This window comes from Melozone crissalis, unplaced genomic scaffold, assembly GCF_028551555.1.
Source record: "Melozone crissalis strain CALT ecotype California unplaced genomic scaffold, PUWL_Pcris_2 ptg000008l_1, whole genome shotgun sequence".
Taxonomy (NCBI): domain Eukaryota; kingdom Metazoa; phylum Chordata; class Aves; order Passeriformes; family Passerellidae; genus Melozone; species Melozone crissalis.
The window spans coordinates 12,464,961-12,478,064 of record NW_026535786.1 but is presented as its reverse complement, the minus strand read 5'-3'; the positions used below and the strand labels follow the sequence as shown (position 1 = coordinate 12,478,064).

The 13,104-nt window shown below is 42.2% G+C and overlaps 1 protein-coding gene across 1 annotated transcript in view; it reads right to left on the bottom strand.

Annotated features, from left to right (window-relative positions):
• CLCN1 (chloride voltage-gated channel 1) overlaps window positions 1–8,994 on the bottom strand; it is a 56,017-nt gene extending 47,023 nt beyond the window's left edge. The window contains exon 1 of the mRNA XM_054270153.1: window positions 8,944–8,994. Within this exon, the coding sequence (XP_054126128.1) occupies window positions 8,944–8,994 (51 nt within the window). The remainder of the gene's footprint in view (window positions 1–8,943) is intronic.
• Window positions 8,995–13,104: the final 4,110 nt, after the last annotated feature.

The following is a 13,104-nucleotide window of genomic DNA, read 5'->3' as shown; positions in this document are numbered from 1 at the left end:
GTGTAGGCAAGAGAAATTTGTTTAGCCCTGGCTTCATCTTCCCAAGAGTAAGATTTCCATGAATCCCTGGAATAAAGGTCCTACACCACGCTGACTGTTTCTTCTGCCACTACCCTGTTGCATAGCTGCCATGTATTTAATCCTGCTTTTGCCTTTCCCATTCCTGGAAAGCTTAGGTGAACCTGCAGCTCTTTTGCCCTTTGAGCCTGGAGCATTATGGACTTCAAACTAATGGAAACGAGGTTTCCAACATGCCCTATTTTTATATGGAATTGGAACTAAAAGCAGCCTGCCCTCAGTACCATGTCCCCTACGGTTGATAACAAACTCGATGCCAAGAAGAATTAATATCAAATACCTCTCTGGTCTGGATAAGGGCTCACAGGGTGCTAGTAAGCTATTCAGAGGAATAAAAACAGACTGGCTGAAGAATTGTACAGGGCTTTAACAGGATGATTGAGCAATAAAATTACAAATGAAAAGTCACAATAAATCTGAAGTGATTAAGGAGGAACAGGCATTCTAGCTTTGCATACACAAGAACTGTTCAACTATGTAAGCTCTCAATATGTAAGAATAAGACCTTGGGGTTACACTGAATGATCATAATGACCTCTTTAGCATTTATTTAGAACTATGTTTAAGAAGTAGGATAATAATACCTAATAAAATACAATGTGCAAGTACATCTGAACAATGTTTGTTTACTCTTTCCCTATGTAAGTCTCAAAATTAATACAGTAGAACTGGGAGACTTTTAGCGGATGGTCAAATTATGGAATAGCTGCTGTATGAGGAACAGTTAAATGGACTAGAACCTCCCAAGCTGGAAAGGACAATGAGGTCTGGAAAATATTGAGCAGTATGAAGAAAATTAACTGAGAAGGTTAATTTGGCTGTATCTCAGGAAGTAGGGTCTTGCTCTATTGAAGTCAAACTCCTTGGAATTTAAATGCAGGCAAACAGTTTTAATTTGCTTTTCTGTAATAGAAGTAAATGACAGTTTTGAGTGAGTCATTTAACAGCAAGGGTAGATAAGAGAGTTCATTACAGACAAAGAATTAAAAATACATTCTGTGTCATATTTAGAAGACAATAATCTTGTAGACCAGTAGGTAATTTGCACTGCTGTTCCTCTGAGTACTTAAGTTAATCACAGAATTACAGAATGTTTGGGCTTTGGATGGGACACCTGCTGTCCTGTCCAATACCATGTTCAAGCTGTGTCAGCAGGCTAAAGTTGCCTTGGGCTGTGTCCAGACAGCTTTTGGATGCCTTCAAGGATGCAACAATCACACCAGGCAAACCTGTGGCAGTGCTCAGTCATGCAAAAGCCTCTTTATGTTCAGACAGAAATTCCTGTGTTTCAATTTGTGCCCATTCCGTCTTGTCCTGTGACTGGGCTCTGCTGAGAAGAGAATGGCTCCACCATCTTCAGATAACGAGACCTCCCCTGAGCCCTTGCTGAACAATCCCAGCTCTTTCAGCCTTTCCTCAGATGTGAGATGCTCCTGTCCTTTCATCATCACTGTGGCCTTTTGCAGAACCATCTCCAGAAACTCCATGGGTTTTATGAACTGGGGTGCTCAGACCTGGGCACAGGACTCCAGGTTTAGCCTCACCACAGCTAAGCAGAAGGATGTGCTGCTGATCATAACCTTTGGAACCCTGCAGTTCAGCCAATTTTCAATCCACTGCAAGGTCCACTTGTCCAGCCTGTACTTAATCAGCTCACTGTGAGGATGTGGTGGGAGACAAAAGCATTGCTAAAGTAAAGATAACCATAATCCACTTCTCTTCCTTCATCCACCAGGCTGTCTCATCTGATCACTGAACTGTATGTTGGTTAAATGTGATTTTCCCTGGCCACTCCCAATCATGTTGGGGAGTCTGTCCTTCATGTGTTTGGAAATGGTTCCCAAGAAGTCTTGCTCTATCACCTTTATGGGGATTGAGCTGAAGTGGGTCAGCCTGCAGTTTGCTGGACTTCTTGCTACTTTTGAAGATGGAAGTGACATTTGTTTTCTTCCTGTCCTCAGTTACCATTCTGAATCCCTATGAGCTTTGAAAGATTAAATAGAGAGTGGCCTTGCAATGAGATTGACCAACTCCCTCATGCTGGTGGGTGCATCCCATCAGGTTCCATGGATCTGTGCATTCCCAGTTTGTTTAAATGTTCTCTGACCTCATCCTCCTCCAGTGAGAGTCCTTGCTCTCCATCATCTTCTTTAGAATCAATTTGCCTTGATTCTTTAGAAGTGGGCCCACATTTTCCATTGCCTCAATTTTGCTGCTGATACACCTGTAGAAGCCTTTCTTGTTGTCCTTCATGTCCCTCACCAGATTAAACTCCAGATGAGCTTTGGTTTTCTTAACCTCATCCTTTAACACATGGCTGGTGTCCCTAGAGTCCTCCCAGGTCACTTGTCTGAGTTTTGTCAGGATCTCCTTCCTAATTCATGCAGGCCTCCAGCTGCCTTTGCTTGATTTCCTGCTCATAAAGATGGATCATTCCTGAGCTTGGAGGAGATTATTTCTGTACAACAACCAGCCCTCTTGTACCCCTCTTCCCTTCAGGGCCATTTCCAACTATATTCTTCCAATAAGATCCCTGAAGAGTCAAAGATTTCTCTCCTGAACTCAAGATTTGAAACCTTATTTTGAGCCCTCCTCCCTCCTCAGATGCAGAAGCTGCCCTGGATGTTCACATCCCTAACCTGTCCTTCCTCCTTTTCAAGTATCAGGTCCAGCAGAGCACCTCCTCTTTTTGTCTCTTTGATTATCTTGTTATGAATTTCTTGGCAATGCACTCCAGAAGACTTCAGGATTGCTTGTGCCCTGCTCTTACTGCTGCAGCAGGTTTGCTTCCAGGGACTATGAACATGACCTCTTCCAATGGTCTGAAGAAAGCATCATCTAATTCTGAAATCTGTTTGCAGGACTGTGAGCAGTCCTGGCTGACCACACTCAAAAATGGATAGTTATTTTTCTGTAGCTGTTAAAAGCAGTGTGTTCCTACTCACAGTTAAATACTTTATCAGCCTCTGTGACTGGTCTTCAGGCAAATTTTCTCCTCTTCAGTGTCCCAGTAGAGATGTGGGAAACTCCAAGTCTCAGGATATAGATATCTATAGTCTTATAATAGTTTACATGTAATCAAAGGATGTGTATGCCAGAATATGCACAGATAAGACTAGTTGGACAAACTTCCATCTGAAACAAAAGTGCACAAAGTAGTTTCCTCATGGCACCAAATCAGAAAACAACATACTACATGTAGTTTGTCAGAGTTTTTAGAGCTATAGGTATTTGACTGCCTTTGATAAAGTTTAGGTGCCACTCACATTCACAATAGCACTGTGCAGTAGATGAAGGTGCTTTGTATTTTTATGTGCTTCTAGAATCCACCCTCAGTGCTGATAGATGATGGGAAAACATTGCTGATCCATGACCTTTTACAAATACGTCATAGAAGTGGATGACTAACAATCCCAACAGCCACTTGGTTCCCTGAAGAATGAGTAAGAATCAATTTCTTCACCAAGAGGCAGGAATTTGTTGAAGAGATAAATGCCTGAATTTTAAAGATGTGAGCAAATTCTTTAATTCTGACTACGTCCTCATCAAGGTCCAAAGACCAAAGTGTTTGTTGCAGTCACGATGTGTGGAGGATCTCTTTGCTGCCTCTATGTTCAGTACTGAGAATTGTGTGATTAACAAATACAAAAACATTATATGCCTTCCCATGCAAAGAAACAGCAGTGAAATCTAGTTCCATCAAGAAATTCTATGTTACTTAACAGTAAATATGAACACTTAAGATAAGCAGGTTCCAAGAACGTAGTGTCCAGCACTATTAAACTTCTGTCTGTCCTGCCTCTGCATTAACAAGTTAACAGTGATCATTTTATCATACAGGTACATGGAAGCTCTTCCATCAATACTGACAGCAAAAACTCCCTGCTATTTTGCTAAAGTAAACACTGACAAAATAACTTTTTTTAATGTCATGTTTATTGCCAGCTTCTCTTCTGCATGCCCAGGTTCTCTGCTGTGATTGTGTGGAGATTCACAACAGTAGTTGACTTTACCCTGAGGAGTTTTATTTGCTGTGCATTTCAGTATTGATGGATTATTTCTCATCTACCATACTTTGTATGCCACCTGCTGTACAGCTGGGGCAGTAATCTCTGTACTCCAGTTGCACCTCTGTTGCCATTGTTGAGAATTATACTAGCAACAGGTCTGTCTTTTTTAATGTCAGGAATTTTTGTACAAGGTCTTCCCACACACGTATCCTCTACCCCAAACTTGCCTGAAATAATTTAATCTGCTATATTGCCAAAGCAGCACACATGAGATGTCAAAGCAAACATGTATTTTCTTTGTCCATATTAAAAAAGCTTATAGCATGCAACTACCCAATTAGGTTTCACACAAATGGGGGATACCCCCATGTGCCATTTACACATGAACAAGTTTTTTTACCTTCTACAGCACAAGATCAATGGCAATGTTTAGACTGATTGGCATGCTGCCAACCCTTGGAATTTATATCTTTGGCCAGGAGACCTGTACAATTCATGGAAATGCAATTCTGGACACCTTCAAAACAGAGCCAAATACCTCAATGATTTTGGAAATGGGTTTTAAAAAATGCTTTTCTGCAAGCAGCAGAAAAGGACCCTTGCCCTCCCTGCCAGGATGGCGCAATCCAGAATGTGGTGTCTGCAGGCAACCTGCTCCTGTGGGGCTGTAGCTGCTCCCATAACCCAGAACCAAGACAATGTGGGCCACAGTCAGGCAAAGCAAAGCCTTTGATACCATTTCTGTTGCATGTGCTACTGTTAAACTGAACTTTTTCTATGGGAAAGGTGTTTAAGTCAGGAATATACAGCACAGGTGTGCAGTTGTGGGTGTCACCTCAGGAAGTCTTGCTTGGATGGTTGACTGGAGAAGCTGAAGGAGCAGGGTTTATTCACCCCAGAGAAGAGGCTGATTTGCAAACAGCAAATGCAAATACACTCAGAGGGAGGGTATAAGCTGGGCAGCACCAGGCTGTCCTCTGAGAGGCACGAGGAAGATGCAAGAGCCAATAACCATGACCTGAAACAAGGGAAATTCATAACCAAGCAGAGGGCTGGACTGGATGCTGCCAATGTTCCCTTCCATTATAGATCATTCTGTGTTTCTTGTGGTTTTGCTTTGATGGCAACAAAACCAAAATACTGGCAGGCAAACTTCAATTATTAATAGAATGATAGAGACCAGACCTGCTAGCAATACAAACTGGAAATGAGAAAATTTCCTCAAGAAGCTGCTAGTTCTCACAGCAGAGCTTAAAATCACAGCAAAATATAGCAAAAATTACTATCCTCATCTTTTAAACAGGTAAGGTTGCCCTGAACATCTCTCCCACCCAGAGATGGACTGAAGAAATAATTCCTTTTTTTCTTTTCTATTGTCATTGTCACAACCCTACATCTTGCCACATGCAACTTGGCCCCATGTTCATCTGCATATTTTATCCTCTACAGCTTTGGAACTGGCAATACAAATCTGCACAAGTGATCTTTCTCACGACCTCAGTTTCCCAGGTCTCTTCTGCCTTCTAACATTACTTTCTGTATGATTGATAACACCTTCAAAAATAAAAAGAGGAGAGGGGAGCTGGGGAGAATCCCCCTTCTGCCTTGGGACAGCACAGGGAAAGGGTCACATGGGATATTTTTAGAACAGAATCCAATGGCAGTGATGTGAGGAAGGCACAGAGAAAAACACAGCTGTGAAACCTAACACTTGGCCTCATGTGTACTGAGAGCAAGAGGAGCAGAGAAACAAATTGAGGAGACCAGGAGAGCACAACAGTGAGGAGAAGGTATGTGAGAGCAACAAGGGAATGGTAAAACAGTAAGTGACTAAGAGGCATGAACACCTGGAAAACAAATAGTTAAAAGAAATTATCGGAAATGGAAAAAAAAAAAAAAAAGAAAAAAATAAGAAAAAAAGCCAGGAGCAGAAAAAATTTATAAGGTGGCCACAGTATATAAACAAACACAGCTACTTCAATCATAGAAGGGATTTAGGGACAAGAAATGGTCAGTTGACTCATCAGCGCTCTCTTGTAGATGGTTTGTGACCTTGAAGGCTGACCAGCAGCTACCTCATCTACCATCTCTCCTCACCCCAAGATGTACAGGCTTCATAAGTGACTTTGGCTGTGGATTGTGACACTGCAATAGATTTTCTAAATCAGAGGAAAATAGCAGTCATTCCTACAGTCTTTGAGCCAGGCAATGACCTACTGTCTGTCTTTTATGACCAAGCAGCATGCCCAGAGAGCAGTGCTAGCTTTATGTCTGAAAACTGATGTATGCAGCATTAGTTCAGAAGTGCTCTCTGCTTCTGTTCACTAACCAAACAAGAACGAACCAACATGACTGAGTACATGGAGTGAACAGATGTAATGCTGATACTTGAGAGGAGCCTGTTCCTAAAGATAGCATTTTAAGGTGTAAATTGCTAAGATACTCAAGTCCTGAGAGCGTCTGGCAAAAACACTTGAGGCAACAACATCCAGAATTACAGTCCTGTTTTCATCTGCTACATAATCCTTATAAATGTTCTTAATTTTGCTTGTTTTGAGAAATAATTTATCTTCAATTGAGATTACTGATTCAGTGCCTTCTTAGCACTAATGCCTGGATTGGATCCAGCAAATAGCTGCTCCAGTAACTAGCTGCTACTCTGCCTATGATCCCTAAGGACTTGAGTACATATGGTCATTCTCAAAGAATTCCTAACTTTAGGGTCATCCCTAATGAAACAGGTCCTAGCATTGCTGCCCTCTTATCAGGGATGGGGATGACTTGAGTTCAACAAAGAACTAATCATTTGGGATTTACCTGAGCAGGTACTCAAGGAATCAGACATAATTTATTACACAATTCTGTCCTGTACAGAAGCCTAGAAAAGCTCTCAGAGGCAAATATATGGGATAAATTTATGAATAAATTAATATAATGTAATACACTGTATGTCTTTCGCTCACAAATAGCTATTTTAATGGACAAATATTTTGTCAAAGATTTGCCTTAGCTCAAGTTATACAAATCATGCTCTTTGAACTCAAGAAATCTGGTGCTAGCTGTGTCTTCCCACAGGCATTCGAGAAAACTCTCCTTAGTCTATTAACTCTGACTAGTCTAGTTTTACACTAAGAACCTAAAACTGAAAATTGTAGAGATCCATGAGTTTGTTCTACCTGCAGAAGAAATATAGCCATTTTATCCAGTAGCATACTCACTTCTTCTGCATCTTGTGCTGGTTCATGCTCTCTTCCTTACCGCTGCTTTTGTTTGGGTTTGTAGTATTTCCTAACAGTTCAGTACCTCATGCAATCATTACTTGTCTGTTTATAGTGCAAACAATAAAACAGGTCATGGCAATCCCATTCTGTTCTATATTAGGCTCAGCCTCATTGCTGTACTGTTGATACTACTCACTTCTGACATGCGGATGTTTCTTTTTTATATTTGAATGCAGAAAATCAGGCCAAGAGAGATGAAATACATCCTAATCCTTCCACTGTGTTTATTGGCTCTTTTGTCAATGTTAATACTTGATATGTGATAAACAGCATTCTTAACTTAACAACACTGTTGAGTTGAGGGTGTGTGCTTGTGATGTGCCTACTGTGGATCACTAAGAAATTTACATTCATTGTGTAAGTCTGGATTTGAAATTAAGATTTCAGTCATAAAGGGCTGTATGGTCACACTGAAGATCATGCAGTCCTCATTCATGTCTAAGGTACTCTGTCATACACACGAGCAGTATTCAGCAGCAGAATATTTTTTGACTAAAAGCCATTCTCCAGTTCTTCACCTCAGCCTCCTGCTCCCAAAGCCCATCCCTTCCTTCTCCATGCCTTCTCCTTACTAAACTAGGTGCTCTAGAAACAAAAACCAGAATGTGTGGCAACACCCTGCATCCAAATACCTATAAAACAAAGCAGTGCAAGACCCTACTTAGATGTGGTCAAGAAATGCCAGAAAGAAACATGTAAAAAAGTCCCCATCTTTCTTTGCAGCAGCTCAAAGAAGATGAGATTTTTTTTTTTCCTCAGCCCCAAGAGAGTCTTACTTCTCTCTAAACACTGCTACCAAAACTTTGCATGCCCAGGCACAAAGAGGCTGCTATTCATTTTTAAAGGCTGGGATTTCATTCATGGTGTTCCTTAGGCAATCTGGATTGTATGATGCTAATTCTCACTTCAGGGACCAAAGCAAGAAGCTTTTTAGGCACAGGACAAACTGCTACCTCCACTTGTCCAGTAAAGTGTGAGGACTCACAGACATGCAGCGAATCTCATTTCTGCCAGTTAACTCTTTAAAGTAGCTAAAGCAGAAAGAGGCTCAACAGTCTGCATCCAAATACCTACAAAACAAAGCAGTGCGAGACCCCACTGGGATGTTCCCAAAGAATGCCATAGAGCAGCGTGCTCCATGTTCTCACAGCACCTGTAGCCACCACTGTGGCAGAATCCTAACTGCTGCTTGTGGGAGCTGTAACAAAGCGCAGGGAATGGCTTCAGTGCCTTATTGGTGGCTGTCTTGATAAGAGAAACCCATTCACAACCAGCAGCTGCATTTCTGTGTAGCTCTGCAGACTCAGCTCTGACTCATGCCAGCATTTTTTAACCTGCCTGGTGTTGTAAATTTTTCACCCATGAGGATTAGGAATTCAAGGAGAACATGGCCATGCTCTCTCTTGAAGGAAGCCACTATTGGAGCATGTTCTCGGGCACGTCTCAGGGAGTTTGTCTAATGCAAACAGGGAAGGATATTTGTAGGCAAAGAAAGTTTTCAGCCCCTTAAGCAGAGGAGGGAAGCCAGCTCTCACATAGGAAACATTCTGCTCTGCTGCAGGTATCGTACTCACCAGAGTTTCTTGGTATCGGAACGCTTTCTTTGGAGAGGCATCCCCAGTCATATCCCCAGAGACAACGTCCTGTGGAGCAGGGCTTGTTCAGGGCTGTCCTCCTGTCTGCCCTCCCCAGCAAAATCATGGAGTGGAACAGGCACAAGGCTTCAGCTGGAGTCCCTCAGAGCACCCCGAGAGAGAAGGTTACTGGTGAGGGAAAGACACAGAGGGAGAGTGTAACCAGAGACTCCCTGCCCCCTCCTGTTCTGTCTGCTTCCCTGCTTTAATCTCTCTCTGCTGTCCTGGCAATGGGACAGCTCAGTAAATTAACAGGAGGTAACGTTTCCTCCTCCTCTCTCAGGCAGTGTCATTCTTCACTCCATTTGGAAAGGGTGGGGAACCACAGAAAGAACGGGTACTGATGGCAGAGAGAGATGAAGGAAGAGAAGGATGGAAATGACAAATTGCCAAAATTAGAGACAAGATAACAATCCTGCAACTTTGAAGAGGATTATTTCCACAACCTCTTTCAGGGACAATCTTGTGAAGTGTCAGCATCTGAGAGAGGAAGTTCTCTAGCAGGCCTTGGAAGATGAATTACGGTTATGCTGTCCTCACATTTACATAATTTTTCTTCAAGCATACCCATTATTGCTGGTTACCTCACCACAAATAAACAGCCCTCCTTGCAGTCTTTGTACCTTCATGAACCTTCATCCACTGGCATAGCTAACACTCAGGATCCTTTATATCCAGAATCACAGAATGGCTGAGGTTGGAAGGGAGCTCTGGAAGTCATCTGGCCCAGCTTCCCTGCTCAACCAGGGCCTTCTGGAGCCAGTTGCTCAGGACCACTTTCAGATGGCTTTTGAGTATCTCCAAGCATGGAGACTCTGCAGCCTCTGGGCAACTCCCTCCAGTTCTCAGGCACCCTCATGGTAAAAAAGTGCTTTCTGATGTTCAGATGGAGCCTCCTGGGTTTCAGTTTGTGCCAATTAAGGCTGCTCAACAGCATAGTCAGGAAGAGTTTGTGGGCTGTTGAGGATCCTGGAACATCTGTAGGGGTGCAAAGTAGAGAGGTCCTGCCCCCTGCCCTTTTGTGTGTCCTGGACCTTTGCCACAAGAAAAGCAAGGAGGAGCTAACAGTGTAGAAAGGACAACACCAGGGTTTTGCTGCTGTGGGTTACTGCCTTGAGAAACAGAGCACTGAGCAGCTGTGGCAACAGCTACGTCCTCAGCTGAGTCACAGCTACTGCCTGCTGTACCCTGAGGCAGCAGCAAGCACAGAAGTTTGTGGGGAATGGAGCAGATAATATAGGCCACAGTTCTTTTCACAGACAACTGCTTTTTTTTCCCCTGTCATCTGATATCTGTAAAGCTTTTCGTTGAGGGAAAAAGAAAAATTCTGTATCTAGGAAAGCAGTTACTTAGTGCAGCATCATGACTTCCTAAGCTGTTTCCCCCACTAAATAAAAATGAGTTATGTAAGAGCATGTGAAAGGTGAAAGTGTTGCCTTTATTAAGGTTATCCAGCCAGGGAGCTTTCCAATGCAGATGGGAAGCCAGAAATAAAACCACCCAGGACTCAGGGACAATGGGGAGCAGAGATCATGCAAAAGACCAAATGTCTGCAGTCACTGTTTGACAGGCCATTAATAAAGTACATTCACAGCTTTGGAGAGGGCCAGCTTGGAGTTTGTAACTATTACCAAGAGGGAAACAAGGATCATAAGGATTTGAACTAGGTCTGTGGAGCTATGCAAAACTTGTTAAGGAAGATGGCTGGGGAGGATTAATGAGGGGAATAGATGGAAAAGGACAGCCTTCATGAAAGCCAAGGCTGGTCAGTGTCTGTCCTATCTTCATATTAAATGCTTTCTTAACTATCTTTCCATGAAATCTCATTATCTCACATACATGAGTGCTGTAAGTTTGAGGTGCCAGCAGCTGGTGAGACTGGCATGAGTGAATTTGGCCTAATTGCAGTCAGATTGGTGTGCAGATTGCGGACAGGAGCTGAAGCAAGTGTGGCCTCAGCAACAGCAACTGGAGCAGCCACAGCTCTCTGGACCAACTAAATGAGTGTGTGGCACGCTGCAGCTCAGGCCCGTGTGAGGGGACTTGGCACAAGAACTTGTCACATCTGGGCTGTTGGCACCCTGGTCTTAAAAACAGGAGTGGAGGAGTGTCTGCTCCAGCCTCTAGGATGGGACCAGCACATGTCCTGGGTCAGCTGCTAAGGCATGGAGCCCAGGGTTTCTGGGCTGGACAGGAGGAATAACTAAGCCAGACTTGCAAGAGGCTTAGTTATGAAATTCCTTAAGTGTTTATTTCTGTGTGAATCCATTTAGAAAACTGAAACCTATGCTCAGTGTGACCTTTCCCTCTCATTCTTTAAGTCACTTTACAAGTGACTGAACACCAACAGCTACTAAGTTTGTGTTTTTCTTTACCACCTGCACCTAAGAAATCCAGATCCAGATCCAGATCCAGATCCAGATCCAAATCCAAGTATTTTTTCAATGTAGTAGGAACTTTACCTTTGTCAAAACATGGTTTCTACGGCAGGTGTTACTGTTGCTCCTTTTTTTTGCAAATAAATAAAAAAAAGTTTTTCAAATAAAAACTTTTATGAGTGCCAAAGGAAAATTAAAATAATAATAAAAAAAACCAGCCTAAACCACAGCAGTTCCAGCTACTTTTCTAAGTCAGAGAAATCTGAGTGCGACTCTGAGCTCTTTGAAATATGTAGTAAATTACACAGATGTCATCTTAAGAATTTGTGCATGCAGGCAAAACAGCTCGTGCAAAAATACAGTCTGAAGACCAAGTTATACATAGCAGTCCCATAAACAAGTAACAAATGCAGATGAACTGAAACAAAAGAATATCAAACTTCAACAGAAAATAATTCTATGAGAAGCGGCAAAATCAGCAACAAACAGCAGGCCAAATTGCACTGAGTAGGACATAGCTCTCATTCCTAGTGAAACAGACTCACCAAAGCTGCTGATCCTGTGACAACAGTTGATTGTAACTTCTCTGGAGATTTCCATTTCATTCCCTTCCTTTTAAAGAAACTGTTCTCTGTATGCATACGCTGATGACATAACCTATTACATAACAGTATCTTCTTGCATTTCCTTCTCCTAACTTAATAATTTACTGGTGTGATATAGTGAAGAATTCTCATACCCTGAGGGGTAAGAACAAATTATATAAGACAGGTACGGTCCACGTCAGGAATCTCAGCTTGGCATAAATTTTATATGATGTATTAGAGATGTTTAGCCAAACTTTTTGATGTTTTGGAAGCATATGCTCTCTTTCAATACCATTCTGTACATCCTTATTTTTAAGGGGACTAATGACTATTTGTACAAAATCAAATCCTTTAACTATCTATCAGTAATCACAGATAGGGAAACAAAACCAGAATTAAAATTGTATTAACTGAATTGTTCTGTTAATAATGTGATTCTCATGCAACTCAAGATTTTTAGGATACATTGGGTTCACTGTTTTCACTCCCCATCTCAAATAAAGCCCTCGACCTTATTCTTCTGGTTTCCAGACAAAATGTGAACCTGATAACACTGCCCTGCTATCTCAGCTATAATAAGTAATTCCTTAAACCATGCTAGTAGCTCGAAACTTACCAATGAAAACATCTTCTTTACTGCATCTTCTGACCTGCTAGAATCACTTTCTGCACAGGTAGATGTTGGTCATTCCAGTGCTAATATCATACTGGATTTCCTGCATCAGAATTCTGTATTTTTAATAAACCAATGTACTCTTTCACCAAAAAGAGATCATGGAAGACAGGAAACAACTCTTCAAGGTGTCATGGATGAAACAGGGTAAATGGCAACCTCTAGTGGATTTAGAGATTGGGCATTATTTTTAGAGCTTACAAGAACAGAGTTTCTACCTTCTTATTTCACACTAATTGACTTTCTCACAGATGCATTACTTTGATCTCAGCTTCCCTGCCCAGCAGTAAGATCATGGCTCGTTTGTGAAGGGGGAAGAGAAAATTCTGTGTACAGCTGCTCCCAGCTACAAGCCTTGGGCTTTGAGCATCAAGCCTCTAAGCATTCTCTGGGATTCCTTCCCATGCATCTCTCTGATCCCCTGGACCTTCCTCTGCTTCCAGAATCTCTCTGACTGATGGTA